The 16,426-nt window shown below is 42.6% G+C and overlaps 2 protein-coding genes across 7 annotated transcripts in view; both read left to right on the top strand.

The window, feature by feature from the left end:
* Positions 1-4,625, top strand: part of Ahrr (aryl-hydrocarbon receptor repressor) — a 72,976-nt gene extending 68,351 nt beyond the window's left edge. For both annotated transcript variants that reach the window (XM_021208747.1, XM_021208746.1), the window contains 3 exons: positions 2,464-2,525; positions 2,758-2,896; positions 3,600-4,625. In XM_021208747.1, coding sequence (XP_021064406.1) covers positions 2,464-2,525; positions 2,758-2,896; positions 3,600-4,599 — 1,201 coding nt within the window. In that variant the 3' untranslated portion in view covers positions 4,600-4,625. The remainder of the gene's footprint in view (positions 1-2,463; positions 2,526-2,757; positions 2,897-3,599) is intronic.
* Positions 4,626-9,407: 4,782 nt separating this feature from the next.
* Positions 9,408-16,426, top strand: part of Exoc3 (exocyst complex component 3) — a 41,882-nt gene continuing 34,863 nt past the window's right edge. Inside the window, exons 1-2 of one of the 5 annotated variants that reach the window (XM_021208456.1) lie at positions 9,408-9,453; positions 11,002-11,195. In XM_021208456.1, the coding sequence (XP_021064115.1) occupies positions 11,019-11,195 (177 nt within the window). In that variant the 5' untranslated portion in view covers positions 9,408-9,453; positions 11,002-11,018. Of the gene's footprint in view, positions 9,544-10,224; positions 10,295-10,573; positions 10,662-11,001; positions 11,196-16,426 lie in introns of those variants that run through there. The other 4 variants (XM_029543913.1, XM_029543914.1, XM_029543916.1 and 1 more) reach the window with 4 other exon arrangements.

Raw genomic sequence — 16,426 nt, 5'->3', positions numbered from 1 at the left:
AGAGTGAGTTCCAGGACAGCCAGGGCTATACAGACAAACCCTGTCTTGAAAAACCAGAATGGGGGAGCCTGTAGAATGGGCACTGCCTTCTGAAACAGCCTTACAAGGCATTTAACTGCCTGCATAGAGGCTATACTGTGGGAAGGGACAAGGCAATGAGGAAATGGTAGTCACAGAGAGTTACTTTTCTAGCTATAAATTCTGGGAGCACTAATGCTGTGCTCAGAGATGGACTGAGAGAGAGACTTCTAGTGTAACCTTTAATCCCAAGAAGGAAAATGCAATTTCTGGTACCATTTCACTCTGTCTCGGAGTCACGATGGGTACAGGATTGGGTACACAGGCCACCCTCCTTCCAAGGAGATACCTAGATGGATTTATAGAATTTCTGAAAGTAGCAGCACCACAATTCATTCTCTGCAGGGGCAGAGATGATGGTGCCAGGCCCGGCCCTGAGAGCTGACTCTGGGAGCAGTTGTATTGTTATTGCAGGAGCAGCTGCTGTCTCTCAGCTTTCCTAACTAGGATTTTGTGTTGGATGTTCCTATTTATTTCTTCAGCCTGCTATGTTCGTTTACCTGCCTGCTAAAATTTATTTCAAATCTCCAAATCAGCACTTGCTACAATTTTGTCATTACCCATAGATATACAGTAAGAAATATGATTCTCAAAGAGTGCATACACATTCCCAGCAGCAACTCAGCCAATCAGTCTTCCCTCTCTCTCAGTCTCACAGCTCCTCACAAATCCCAGGTACAAAGAGATAAACCATTACCGCACAGAGGACTCTGGGTTAAGTCCAGCAGATAGAGTTTGTAGCTCAGTACTGCCACCCAGTAGATGGACATCATCAGACAAGACACTTAAATTTCTCCTTCAAAAAGCAAAATGGGCCTATCAAGATGACTCAAAATCATGCTAAATAGAATTTAATGGTGAAATTTATGACTCCTGTATCCCTAAGCAGGTCAGACTTGGCTACTCATCCAACTATGTCCATTAAAGAGGCCAATAATGATAAATAGGGAGATGGAAGACATTGATCTAGTACATAGGAGACAGGAAGATACGAAAAGGTCCCATATTTGGAGCATGCACAAAAGCTTTTGGATTAAACAGAGGCAGAATTGGAGTAGGGGGTAAGAGGTATGCTTAATTAAGCAGTTCTAGACAAGGCATAGTAATCTGGTTAACTATTGAGTCAGTTCTGGTTCTACAACATGGTCTGAAGAAATTCTTATTGCTTGAGAAGATAAACTGAATCTCAGGAGATAGTTAATATTTTTTCAAGCTTCGACCCTATCATCATGGACAGTCTGCCTAATGAAGCCTTCCTGTTGCTAGAATCTAAGGTGTCTGCAGGTTTGGGGAAATGACTAGAGGCCTCTAGTCACCTTCAAGAACATGAAACAGAGCAAGGTGGTGGTGGTGAAACTTGCACACTTGTTAGGCAGAGGCAGGCAGATTTCTATGAGCTCAGGGCTAGCCTGGTCAACAGAGTGAGTCCAGGACAGCCAAGGTTATACAGAAAAACCCTGTCTTTAAAAAGCCATTAAAAAAAAAAAAAGAATATGAAACAGACCGCAGGTAAAGAGCTGACAAGCCTCCTCCATTATTCTTATGTTTTGTGCCTTAAGTCTTTAAGAGGAATGCAATAGTATACTACTTTTACATCAGTCACAAGTTAGAGACTGAAAAGGAAGGAGCCTCAACTGAGAAAATGCCTCCATAAGGCCCAACTGTAGAGCCTTTTCTTAATTAATGATTGATGGGGGGAGGGGCACAGCCCATTGTGGATGGTGCCATCTCGGGGCTGATGGTCCTTCATTTCTGTAACTCATCAAGCCATGGTGAGTTATCCATTAAGCAGATCTCTTCCAGACCTCTGAATCAGCTCCTGCCTCCAAGTTCCTACCCTGCTTGAGTTCCTGCCCTCACTGCTTTAGATGATGAACTGTTATATGGAACTGCAAGTGACGCACCACACCCCCATATTTACCTTGGGGGCAGTGGCTTTGTGATCACTAATTCATTGTTATGGTGACTGTATAAAACATAACTTCCTTGAATCACAAAAGTCAATTTTATTTTTATTCTGGTCTTCTGGAAGGAAGGAAGGAAGGTGAGATCTCTAAAAGCCACCTATGTGCCATAAAGCTCCTGAAGTTATTAATCAGCTTTGCATTGGACCTTAAAAGATCTATAAGAAAAAAACTCTGCAAAATAAGGATTAAAAGGTGTAAGAGCTAATTTCTATTTTCTTTTAAGCAAGCCATCTTCTATTGTCTAACCTTTGAGAGCAACCTAGGAATAAAAAGCAGTTCACTTGTTCAGTTTTCTTCTGGCGGACTTATTGACATGAGTGTGAGTCAGGAGGTCTGGGGAATGGGGTCTAGGGTCTTGCTGACTCCTTCCATTGTCTTATTGTTAACCTACATTAATGTTGTTATCTGGTCTTCACAGGGCAAAAGCTGTTACAAGTCTATGTGAATCAGAATTGCGTCCCAAACTCAATTACTTAGCAGGTACTTCTAAAACTTCATCTTCTTGGCTTTTCTCTGTTGCGAGATGCTTTTGTCCCTGGGAGAGCTCCTCATGCCCACAGAACTCTGTGTATTCCCTAGAGATGCCATGACCAGCAGGGAGTGCTACTGGGATAATTGCCTGCTGCTGTCACTCTGGTCCTGGTCACTGCTAAGAACAAACCTGCTCATTAGCCCTCATTGTGACATCTTTCCCCTCTCTAAACCCTAACAGGAAGGAGCAATGGAGAAAATGGCATTTCACTGTTCAGGGGACAAACAGATAGGAGCCACTGGGCCCGGGCTCTAGCCAGGTCTTCATGTCTGTGCCTCAGGGGTGGTCCTGACCTGCTGGACCCCAAGGGGACTTCAGGGTAAGTGGTAACAGACTGTACAGTTCCCAGTTCAAAGTTAAATCACTGTGGATATCAGAATGAAAGGGGTGGAATAGGCATAGATAAGAAATATTTGCTGTAGCCCTGACACTGGTTTGTCTGTACACATCCTCTCAGCCTGGGCAGCAAGCAATCAGGGAGGAGTATGTTTGTTTCAGAAATCCTTTCAGGTCATAGCCCTTCTTCCACCTGCCACTTGTCCACCCTCTCATCCTAACCATGGGTTTATTTACCAGAATGGCTATTTGGTAGCACCCTCCTCGTTTCTCATCTCTCATCACACAGGTACTAGTCCTGTAGCCCCAAAGTGTCCTGTGGTCAACCACAGGATTGTTCTTTTAGTTTGATAGTCCCTACAATATCATATTAGTCATGATCATATGGCTAATGGAAGGCACTCACCCATTCCCAGAGATGCCTTTCTGGAGCAAGGAGAGTAGCATGCTGCCTAGGAACCTAGGAGTCAAGGAAGTCAAGACAGAGGGAGGAAGGCTTTTCACTGGTCCCTTGGACTAACAACAGGTGGTTGAAAAGGCCAATGTGGTCTGGGAAGATTTGAAGCTGCCTTTGGGATTTAATTAGTATCATACTAACTTGCCATTCGCTCATAGTGAGGCTGTGGCCCCTAAAGGGTGAGAGTATTGCTTCTGTGCTATGTCCAATGGCTATCTTTTCTCTGAAGGGACAGAGAAGAGGAGGACCAGAAGCACATACTAAGGAGATCCCCTGGTGCCTGGGGACAGAGGGAGATGCACAAGTACAGTTATGGCTTGGAGACACCAGTACACTTGAGGCACCTGAACTGGAGCACACAACAGCCAAGTCAGGAGGGCACTACCAAGCTGACTCGGCAGCCCAGTAAGAATGAGCCATCCACATGTCTGGTGCCCCATGTGCCCTACCCTGGAAGCCAGGGTATGCTCAGTGCCAGCAACATGGCTTCTTTTAGAGATTCACTAGATCATCCCACTGGTGCCTACTGCAGTCAGATGAACAGACCCTTGCCGGATATCCACCAGGGCCAGGTGGATCCTTCCACCTGCCATATCTCCCAGGGCAGTCTGGGATCTAGGATCCCTCTTCCTGGAATGCAGCGCTTCACAGCTAGGGGATTTTCTACAGAGGATGCAAAATTGCCCAGCCTGCCAGTGACCATAGGCACCCCATGCAACCCAGTATTGTCACTGGATGTGCCAATCAAGATGGAGAATGAATCTGGGTCCCAGGATATAGTTGAAGCTAGCACAACTAGCTGTGTGTGGCTGGGAACCAGCGACATGGCCAGAAGACATCTGGTTGGTTTCCCTGCCAGGATGCACCTGAAAACAGAGCCCGACTATAGGCAGCAGGCCTGTACCCCACACCTTGGTCATGGTATGCTGGGAACTAATCCCTACAGCAGAGATACTGTTGGATCCTGTAGGGAGCATGCTCCTCTTTACTCTGCACATTGCACCTGCCTGGATCCAGAGCTTCCTCATCACCTCTTCATGTGTAGCCACAGTGAGAGCCAGCACCCTTCATTGGACCAAGACTGCAGAGCTCCTATTGTTAAGCGTGAGCCTCTGGACTCACCATCATGGGCTGCTCCTGGTCAGGTGACTGTGCCCAGGATGTTCCCTAAGAGTGCCTCTATAACTGTGATCCCATCCAAAGGCTCTGATGGAATTTTCCTACCCTAGAGTTGCTGCTCTGCTGGAAATTCGGTAGAGGCCGGGACCCAGGGAAGCACAACACACAGAAAAGGGTGAAGCCATACTGATGAAGAGGCATTTCCCTGGCTGTTGTCTACAGGGCTTCCAGTAAGAGCAACCGTTCTAGTCCAGGAAGACTTAGGAACAAAAAGGCAGCCACTATTTGTTTTGAATTGTAAAGACAATGCACTCTAATTGTAGGAAATGTGGATATCATGTATAAAACAGAAAGGAAGAGTCACCAGGAACTGCTGGCAAAATGACTATGGCTGGGGGTGCAGTTGAGAATGTTCCAAGGAAGGGCTTAGACTAGAAATCCTGCTCCATTACAGGATCCACTAAACAGGTAAAAGCCTGCTGTGCTCTGCCTGTCTGTTTGGTTCAAAGTCTTTCTCAGGGATGAACATCCATCTCTGATGCTACTTCCCCCGAGGTCTTAGGAATGGCAGGAATGGCTGGAAAGGCCTTGTGGCTAATTCTACTAGGTAGTCTCTTCAGCATAGATTTTCTTTCTTTTACCTATGGCTCCAGGGTATCATTGCTCAACCATTGGCCTAGTGAAAGAAGCTGTCTGGCAATGCCTATCACCTTATCAGAATCAAGTTGGGTGGGCAGGACTAGGTTTCCTAGGACTAGCTGGCTCTCAAGAAGACTCACCATGGGACTAGGATACAACTGACGATCTCCTAGAACTGAGAATACTCTTTGTGAGACCCCCAGGCCTTGTGCTCTGTCCTTAGTCCACAGAAGATGTAAGGCATGCTTATACCACCACTCCAGCTTTCCCATTATCTAAAGTCTGAAGCCAGAATGGTGTCCCAGTTCTTACCCCTGTGCCTAGCCTCCTGTCTCCCTCCTTTCTTCAAACTACACCAGTTTATACATTGCTTATGCATTTCTGTCAAGCATAGCATACTTTGTGGGTATTAATGAATAACAGCAGGTAGAATTTGAGTCTTCCTCAACACTTCCTGTTCTAAATACATGCCTAGCTCCTAAGGGCAGGACATGCTCACACCACTCAAGTGTCTTCCAATCTAGTATTTCTCTCTGAAAGTACTTAGTTATATTCCCATTCTAAGTCATACTCATCATCCTATATACGTTCTATACAAGGAGTAGAGAACACAGTAGACTGTTATGTTTCAATGAATACAGTATTTACCAAGTGTTCTGGAGCCAGTGAAAAAAACCTAGGGAAAGGGACCATGAAGATGGAATTCAGAGACAGTATTAGACAAAGTGGCATGCATTCCAGCACTTGAGAGATTGAAACAGAAGATGAGCAATTCAAGCCTACATCAGACCTTGTCTCAAACAAAATAAAACAAAATACATTACTACATATTTACCATCCCCTTGCTATGTAATCAAAGAAGAGCTGTGTCCCCAATGAAGTTCATATGTCCCCTGCCCAGGTACTCTGAACCTTTCAGATGTACCTCATCTGCACCCCTGCTGGGATGACTTACCAAATGTGGAGTGTGGGCAGCTCAACAGGGACCTGGGTTTCCCTGCAGGTCAGGCTTTGTGGACACTGAATTCTGCACTTAGATGTGATTTTAGCAGATTTTGTGTTTTGGGGCACCACATCATATGGAAGCTTGGATACCTGGTGCCAATGCTGTCTAAGGAAGATCAAATCTCCCAAACCTGTACTTTTGCTCATTCATCACAAATCTCCAGTCATCTTTGCACAGGAAATGAACAGCAGCTGTTTCTACTTTAGCATTTCACCATATACACTAACTACAAGTTGATGCTTTTTGTGATAGCTAGCTTTTGCCTATATGGCTAAAAAAAAAAAATACCAAAAATTAAATATAATGAGATGGGTTGGGGAGGAATAAATACAAAGTGCCCTTATATTTGCAGTTTTTAATGGGGAAAAGTCCACAAGAACGTTAGGCATACACTACAGTGCAGCTGTCTGTGCTATTTTCCTGGTGCTCTGTTTTAACAGAGAATCCAAATGCATTTCTCATGTGGTGGTTTGTACTACATTTGTAAAACTTGTGTAAAATAAAATCTCATATTTCCATGTATTTAGTGTGAGATTGTGTGCCTTTTCCTTCAGAGAGTGTTTTGGATTCACATTCTAGGACTGCAGAAGGGGATAATAAATGTAAAAGCAGAAAGGTTGGAGTTAAGGGTTGGTATTGGGTCCTCCTCTGCTCTCACGGGGGTCAGGAGCCTCATGTGCCCTAGGACACCCCAGAGGAAGGCATAGCAGAGGGATCTTTTCACTCAATGATATTTTTATTCTGCAATAGATACATTCTAACCCTTTTTTTTTTTCTTCATGGCTCATGTACTTTGTATTTTCACAACAGTCTCTGTGGCTTTTGACAAAATCTTGGAATTTGATGCTAATGTCACCACCCACAATTTTTTTCAGGCTTAATTGGCTATTGTGAGAAAACTTCCTCCACTACTAACCCCTTTATTTCCTTATGTTTTAAATTTTCTCTTATAACAGTTTTACCTTGCTTAACCCACTTACCTGCACTCATTTGAACATATTTGTACTTCTCTGTTCTCAATTTTGCATCAAGTCTCCTTTTTCCCTACATTCTCTTCTGTCTGAAATCCTCTATGCTCTCTTCCTTGTCTCTGTTCTACTTGTTTGGAAGCTATAATTCTATCTCTTTGGTGCATATTTAATAACATCTACTGTGTAGCTCATCAAGAAGTCTGGTCTCTGAGAACACGAACAAGTTTTGGCCACATCAAGACTCACTTCTGTTAAGATTGAGGGGGCCCCCAATGGAGGAGCTAGAGAAAGTATCCAAGGAGCTGAAGGGGTCTGCAACCCTATAGGTGGAACAACAATATGAACTAACCAGTACCCCCCAGTGCTTCTGTCTCTAGCTGCATATGTAGCAGAAGATGGTGTATTCAGTCATCATTGGGAAGAGAGGCCCCTTGGTCTTACAAACTTTATATGCCCCAGTACAGGGGAACGCCAGGGCCAAGAAATGGGAGTGGGTGGGTAGAGGAGCAGGGCAAGGGGAAGTTATAGGGGACTTTTGGAATAGCATTTGAAATGTAAATGAAGAAAATATCTAATAAGAAATTGAAAAAAAAAAAGATTGAGGGGGCCCAAAGAGCCCTTCTGAATTTTCTTTGCCAAAGGCTAGGCCTTAGCACTACTCTTCAGACTGAGGAGGAGGAATCTGTCCCAAGTGCCGTCTTTGGCAGCCTTCTCTACTTTAGGGGCCAGCACAGCCATGTAGCCTTCTAGCCATCCCCAGGATAGAGTGGTTCTGTTGTTTTTCTGGACCCACCCGTTCACCAAGGAAGCTCTGAGGTGATCATCTGGGTTTCTAGAAGGAGTCTCCATCTGCTTGTCACCTACTTGGAACCCATGTCTTCTCCTTTGTGTGGGTGGGTGTAAAAATGGCTTTGGAGCCATTCTCCCTGCTTTAGGGCAGCAGAACCTTTAGTCACTGCTTCATTTTTTCTTTCCCTACCTTGGCCCTGGTTATTCCTATGCCTACCAACTTACCTGTACACTCAAAAGTATGCTTAGAATATTCACCCAATGAACCCAAGTATTTCCTGAGCTTTGTCAATCTGTGGCTTGCCAAAAACAAAAACTGAGATTATTTTATTTATTCATTATTTATTTTTTTAGTTGAAAGGGAACAGAAGCTGAGTCATTTACTGAAGCAGTTCACCTCTAACTAGGCTAGTTAACTGAATTTGTTAGGGAGCACCATGACTAAACACTCCACTACATAGTGGGCAGCAGGAGATTAGGGTTAGACGAAGGTAACCAAGGAAAACCGCAGCTTTGTCTTTGTAGCTGTGCCTCCCAACTTTGCAGTTAAACATTCATGAAGCTGAAATTCCTCCTGTTTTGTCATAAACTAAGGGATCAGGGCACTTTCCCAGTTGCAACTCCTACAATAAGGGAGGGTCTGCATCTTCAAAAGACTGACTTCATCATATAATTTGCATTGTGGTTATGACAGGTTACCTATATTGTTCTTTCATTTACTGAAGATGTATCCCATTATCCATTGGCTTGGGAGAGCCAGACTTTGTAGTGATGTTATGGGTAGGCACACAACTCAACAAATGTATGCAGAAAAGGTGAAAAAAGAAAAAAGAAAAAAAACCTGTCAGGGCAGGGTTGTCATACATGATGGGTGAGTGGAATAACCTAAACCCCGCCAAAATTTACTAAAAGTTCATACCAGTGTGGGAGTACAAAGTCTCTGGCTGTTCTAGGTACCGCGGCGACCTGATGCTTCACTGCTTCCTTCAGCTGGAGTAATTCCACCAGCTGCTTTTTTGCTTGTGACTTTGATTTCTTTGCCGCTTCAATGTGCTACGTGAGCAGCCAACTCTCTGTGGCACTGTCCTGAATACTTGAAATCTACTTGCTGTCAGAAACCTCTGGGGGATGAAGGCGAGGACAGAAAAAAGAAACAAATATACGAAATATAAGTAGCGGAATCTTGAACACAAGACACAGTAAAGAGATGGAGAGGTGTGGAGAGACTAAGGTAGCTAAGGGGAGGAACTGAGCCAGGGCATACCTAAGAGGTGAATCCGGAGAGAAAGGGTGGGTACAATAGGTGCTACTTAAAAAAAGCGGGTCGGGAGAGACATCAAACGTCAGACGGCGGAGCCGGGCCTGAATCCGTAATCCCTGATGCTGAGTCTGTGTCACCAGGAGCACGACAAGTTCCCTAAGAATCTACAGAAAGATCGCCCGTCCAGCGCCTTCAAGGTTACCCAGATCCCATCCTTCCGCCCAGACGCCGGAAACGGAAGTGACCGCGTTGCACACTTCCGGTCCGGCTCCGGGAGGTGGCTGCGGCGGTGCGGACGGTGAGGAAGCTCAGCTTTGACAGCCTTGGGTCACTGTGCAGTGGGCGGGGCGCTGGGCCCTCGACTGTGGCACAGTGTACCCCTAGGTGGGTTTGTCCTTGGCGAGGGACAGCATTGGCTGACGTTTCTGGCGGGATGTGACACCCTCTGGTGCGGGTCCCTGGGCGGGTTTGGGTTTGTCTTCGGTGTGCGTCCTTCCCATCCCCTTGGTCGGGGCTGTTTCTGCCCTCAGAGTTCCCTTTTGCGCCCGAGGCCGGAAATCTGACAGTCCTCAAGCTGCCTTTGGAAGCAGATTTGGTGGAGATCCCGTATTGTTTTTTACTTTTTGATTTTCCGTGTTCAGGTTTATGAGTGGACTTTTTCTTGCAAAGCTTTTTTGGTTTTGGGTCAGCTTTCCTTTTGCACCTGGCTTGTAACACTGCCACTGGACTGCCTTTCACCTGTCAGCTGGAGTGGGTGACTCCTTGACAGAGGGAGTGGTTTGGTATTGAGTTTATACCTAGTCCTGTAAATGGAATTATACAAGTTTTAATGTTGTTGGGAATGCTGAAGAAAACATGTCAAACTAAAGCAAAAGAAAAAAAAAAAAGCCTGCAGTGAATCAGTCCTGTTAGAAGTGGTTGTGGAATCCTCTTTCTGTGGCCTGCTCAGATTTCCTATTTGGGTACGTGTAATTTTATAGTCAGAAGATGAAGATGGTGTTTGCAATGCTGTTCCACTTGAATGAAAAATGCAGAGAGAGAAATACACAGGGAGAAGCTACATAACTAACTGGAAATGTACAATGGATTGTAGTGGTTTTTCTGAGACTACTTGGGAATAGAGTGAAAGATTCCAGAAGGTAGGTCTTTATCGTCTGTGGATGTTGAGTAGCTGAAATCAAAGGAAACAGTGTTATTAATTCCCTCATTTGCTGGATAGTCAGCAAATAGCCAGGGTAGGTCCATGACTAGGATAATATTAGATATTAGACTAAAGGGTGATTGACCTAGTACATCTGTGCTTAGGGGAAACAAACTACTCAAGTAAGGACAATAATATACCTTTTGCTGTCTTACCTTTGTTTCTAGAAGTGTTAAAAAGTAAGAAGTGGAATCTTGGTCACCCAGAGCAGTGGTAAGGGAGTCAATCCACTGGGCTGCTGAGGTGTATGTAATAGTTGTTGTGTTCCAGTGACTAACTACCCCATGGACATGGGCAACACTAGGGTGAGCTCCAGAAATGAAAAGCTGACATTTTATAGGGCTAAGAATTGTGTTAGAGCTGCATTTGGCATAGTCTAAGTCCCTGTATAAATATTCTCTCTGTGTGACTATCTTATGCCTGTGAGGTATCCCTGCTTCTCTCTGTTAAGGTAAAATCTTCTCAGCAATTGAATTCTAAAGATTTGCAGTTTTGTTAAGGAGTTTATGACCCACGTTCAGCTTTCATTTCTAGTTTGCTAATCTAAATGTCATAGAAATTCTCCATTAGTTGCATGGTGATCACAAGACCTTTGCATGTGGAGTATCACTTCATTTTAACCTACTGTCTCTTTTCTGTATATAGTGTACCTGTGGTATGACATGTGCAAAGATTCTGCCACCTGCTTTTTGACTATGAAGGAGACAGACCTGGAGGCTGTTGCAACAGCAGTCCAAAGGGTTGCTGGGATGCTTCAGCGCCCAGACCAACTGGACAAAGTGGAGCAGTACCGCAGAAGGGAAGCTCGGAAGAAGGCCTCTGTGGAGGCCAGGCTAAAGGTAGGAGACCATAGAAATGACGGGACAGAGACATTTGTCTTGAGTTTCAGTTCGCCACTACCCTGCTTGCCTACAGCCCTATTTTATATAAATATTTTCTCAACTGAGGTTGACTCAATCTTGTGTCAAATTGACATAAAATTAGTTAACACAATATTTTATATATATATATATATATATATATATATATATATATATATATATGTGTGTGTGTGTGTGTGTGTGTATAGTGTGTGTATGTATATATATATATATATATGTATATATTTAAATCTAGATTGTGTATATGAGAGAAAATGTGGTATTTTTGTCTTTCTTCTAGATGTTTTTTTCTAGTTCCTTTCATTTGGACTAGCAGTTCTCAACCTGTAGATCATGTGACCCTTTTGGGGATCAAGTGACTCTTTCACAGGGGTCACTAAGACCATCAGAAAACACACATTTACAGTAATGTTCATAATAATAGCAAAAGTACAGTTATAAAGTAGCAAGGATCCGGGTGGTGGTGGTGCACATCTTTAATCCCAGCACTTGGGAAGCAGAGGCAGATGAATCTCTGTAAGTTCAAGGCCATCCTGGTCTTCAGAGCAAGTTCCAGGACAGATAAGGCTGTATAAAGAGATCCTGTCTGGAAAACCAACCAACCTACCAAACAAAATGAAGTAGCAACAAAAATAATTTTATGGTTGGGGTCACTACAACATGAGGAACGTATTAAAGGACTGCAACATTAGTAAGATTGAGAACCTCTGCACTAGACTAGACTCTTTTCTTCATACCTCATAATCCCCTTTAACTTTCATGGTGTGCTTTTCTGTGTGTGTGTGCACTTAAATCTATTTTCTTTAATTCTGAAAGAAAACATGCAATATTTGTTTTTCTGAGTCTGACTTATTTAATCAAAATGATCTCTAGTTTCTTCTATTTTTTTCTGCAAATGATATAAATTCATCTTTCTTCACAGTTGAATACAATTCTATTGTGTACTTTATCCATTCATCTGTTGATGGACTTCTAGGTTCTGTGTCTTGGCTCTTGTGAATAGTGCAGCAATAAACACAGATGTGCAAGTAGTATCTCTTTGGCTTGTGACTTAGACTGTTTTGAGTATATACCTAGGGGTGATATAGCTGGATTGTATGGTAGTTTTATGTTTTGAAGATACGTCCATACTGATTTCATGTGTACCATGTGCCTGTCTGGTGTCTGCAGAGGTCAGAAGAGGGCATTTGGTGCTCCAGGAACTGGGATGGATGGCTGTGAGCCACCATGTGGGTGCTGGTGACTGAAGCCAGAACTACAAGGGCAATAAGTGCTCTTGATCACCAAGCCATCTCTCTGCCTCCCAGCATGTTTTTTTTTTTTTTAAATGATAGCCATTATGATTGGAGTGAGATAGAATATTAATGCACATTTATTTATTCAGCTATTCTTGCTTATTTGATTTATTGTTTTGTGTGTGTGTGTGTGATATTTTTAGGCAAGATCTCGCCATGCACTTCTGGCTGGCTTTGTACTCCCTGTGTAGCCCAAACTGGCCTCAAATTCACAGTAGTTCTTTGCTTTAGGGCTTGAGTACAGACTTTACAGTTGTGTGTCACCACATACACTCAGTATAGTTTTAATTACATTTTCCTAAAGGATAATATTGTTGAACATTTTTTCATGGATCTTATTTGCATTTCTTTTGATAGCTGTATGTTCAGTTTGCTAGCTTGTTAATGGAGATTTGGTGTATGGGTGTGTGTGTTTACTTCTTTATGGATGGTAAGTTTTAATCTGTTGGATATAGAGAATGCAAAAATCTGTTTTGTAGGCTATCTTTTCACTGTTTTGATTGTAACATTTGCTGTTTAGAAGCCTTTTTACTTTTTGTTGTCCTGTTTATCAGCTCTGAATGATTATTTCTTGAGCCTATTTGACTTCTTTTTAAGACATCTTGCCTATGCTTGTAGCTTACAATGTTTCTTTGTTTTGTTGTAGCATTTCGGGTGTTACATTAAGGTCTTTGATCCATTTTTAATTGATTTTTGTGTAAAATGAGTGACAGGAATCTGTTTTTATTCTTTTACACATGAATACTAAGTTTTCCCAGCACTGTTTTAAAGAGAGCGTCTTTTCCAATTATGGTTTTCATACCTTTACCAAAAACTAGATGGTTGTACTTGTAATGTATTTCCTTTCTTTCCTGGATCTTTAGCCTGTCCCGTTAGTGGGTGGGCCAGTTTTCATGTAAGCACTGTGCTGTTTTGCTTTTTGGCTTTGTAGTATAATCTGAGAACAAGAATTATAATGCCTAAAATATTGGTTTTCCTGCTTAGAACTGATTTGACTTTATTTTGAAGTCTTGTGCTTCTGTAACAATTTCAGAATTGCTTTTTCTTATTTCTTTGTTTTTACGTATCTCTTAGTTCTTTGAAAGTTTTTAGTGCACCTAAAAACTTTTTAGTTGTCTGCAATGTTATTTGATAATACTCATCTTTCCAACTCTTCCAAGATCCATTTTCATTTCTTTATCCAACCAACTTTGTGTCCTTCTAGAAAAAGGAAAACAACAATCTTCCCAAACCAGTTTGCTGCCCAGATATTCTTAGATGTATGGTCTTCTACTGGAGTGTAGTCAGCTTACTAGGTGCTAGACTCTTAGAGAAAACTGACACTTCTTTTCCTAGCAGGTAACAATTGCCAGCCTCCCTGCCAGGCATGGGACTGTGCACCCAACTCCCTGGATATGCTGGAATTCAGTCTGATTTGGGTGTGCACAGGTGTTGTGCATGCTGTCAAAACCATTGTGAGTTCATATGTGCAGCTGCTGTACTGTATCCAGATTTATCCATGTGACCATTCACTGCCTCTGGCTCTTACACATTGTCTGTCACCTTGTCCACAGTGGTCTCTGACCTTATTTTTGGAGGGGGAAGTGAGGTACAAGAGGTATGTTTCCTTTAGGGCTGAGAGTTTCCGTGATAAACATCATCTACTGAATGTGAAAGCTTCTCAGGTGAGGATGGAGGGATGCATTGATCTAACTGTGTAATGAAAGTTATTAGGAATCAATTGAATATGTGTCCCTTTAGCAAAATAATAGTAGGTTCTCTTCTGAGGCCTGTGAACTGTTTAGCCATGGGTTCTTGGCTCAGCAAGATACTAGGGGTGAGTTTTATCTTGTGGAGCTGGGTTTAAATCCAAGCAGAAAGTAGTTGGTTACTCCCATGGGGTTTGTGCCGTGACTGCACCAATAGACCTGTCTTGACAGACCAGTCGTTGTAGCTCACAGAGTTATAGCTGAGTATGAGTGATGATTTCTTTTCTCTTCTTGTAGCTTGCATAGCACCCGCCAGCACTATAAAGTTATTCAGTAGTTTGAAGCTTCTGGGTCCATAGCAGCCTCATTTTCCAAGGTTCTATCATTTAAGAATGTGGTATCTTCAACAACAGGTCTTGTACCATCAAGGACTGAGAGCCTAACTAAGAACAGTGCATTGGCCTGTAATGTTTAAAGTCTATGGGACCACACTAGCCAACAGCTCCAAAAGAAATGACCTGTTTCTGGCACTGGACTTTTTATTTGTTAGCCTCCAGTGTTTAGTAGGGACATTGTTACCCTGTGACAGGCTTACTCCTTGTCTTAGTTAGGGTTGCTGTTGCTGTGCTGAAAAAACCATGACCAAAGAAATCTGGGGAGTAAAGGGTTTATTTGGCTTACACCTTCCACAGGACACTGTTCATCACTGAAGGAAGTCAGGACAGGAACTCAAACAGGACAGGGTCCTGGAGGCAGGAGCTAATACAGAGGCCATGGAGGGGTGCTGCTGACTGACTTGCTCCCATGGCTTTGCTCAGCCCACTCTTCTTATAAAACCCAGGAGTGGCACCTATGGGTTGGTTCCCTACCATATCAACCACTAATTAAGAAAATTCCTTACAGCTTGGATCTTATGGAGGCCTTTTCCCAATTGAGGTTCCCTTCTTTAGGATGACTCTAGCTTGCACCAAGTTGACACAAAACTAGCCAGGACACTCCATTTTGACTCTATATTATGTCTGTTTAGGGCATGTCTATAATAGTAGGTGTCCTTATGTCTTTAGTGTTATTTATCCCTTCCCATACCCCTGCTGTACCCTCTGCTTCCTCACCTCAGTTTAACCCTGCCCATTCTATTATTGCCTTTAGCCCTTTATACTTGTACATTTTGTCTTTCCTCCCATGAATATCTCTCCCCGTGGCCCCTTAGTAATTTCCTGACCTCTATGGCTATTCCAAACAAAATGTACTTTTTTTCTGGCGTAAAATTGCTTTGCTCTTTTGGGTCTTGTGCTTTTATAGCAACTTTAGGCTTGTTTTTTTCAAGTCTATGAAGAATGTCATTGAGATTTTAATGAGGATTGCATGAATTTTTTGTCTGATGTTCTCACAAAATTTAATGAGCATAAGAGGTTTTTTTTTTCATCTTCTAGCATCTTCAATTTCTTTCTTCAGTGTTTTAAAGTTTATATTGTCGAGTTCTTTCGGCTCCTTGCTGATGTTTGTTCCGGGGTATATACTATTTTTTTTGAAGCTATTGTGAGATTTAAGAGAAAAAAAAACAGTTTTTTTCTTGGCAAGTTAGCTACTAACTATATAGAAAAGCTACTGATTTTGTATATTGATATTCTGCTATTTTGCTGAAAGTGTTTATCAGGTCTGTACGTTTCCTGATGAAGTCTTAAAGGGTTGTTTTTTTTTTTTTTTNAGACAGGGTTTCTCTGTATAGCCCTGGCTGTCCTGGAACTCACTCTGTAGACCAGGCTGGCCTCAAACTCAGAAATCCACCTGCCTCTGCCTCCCAAGTGCTGGGATTAAAGGCGTGCGCCACCACGCCCGGCTTTAAAGGGTTTTTAAATACAGGGTCATGCCTTCTATAAATAGGAGTAATTTTACTTTTTTTTGTATTTGTATTCCTCTGCTTTCTGTTGGCTCTTTGCTGTTCCTGAGACTTACAGTACTACAGTAAGAGTGAAGAGAGTAGGCACTTTGTCTTATTCCTAATTTTAGAGGAACTGCTTTCAGTTTTACCCATTGGTATAATGTTGACAATAGGTTTGTCATAAATACTCATAATACTGTATTTTCTTTCTATTCCTAAACTCTTCAGGGATTTTATTGTGAAAGGTATTGAATTTATCTGTGTATATTGAGATGGATCATGTGATTTCTGCCTTTCAAGCTTATTTATGTGCTGTCTTATATT

The sequence above is a fragment of the Mus pahari genome, chromosome 11 (genome assembly GCF_900095145.1).
Source record: "Mus pahari chromosome 11, PAHARI_EIJ_v1.1, whole genome shotgun sequence".
Lineage (NCBI taxonomy): Eukaryota > Metazoa > Chordata > Mammalia > Rodentia > Muridae > Mus > Mus pahari.
Note: the sequence above shows the minus strand (reverse complement) of the source record. Positions and strands in the feature narration are given on the sequence as shown.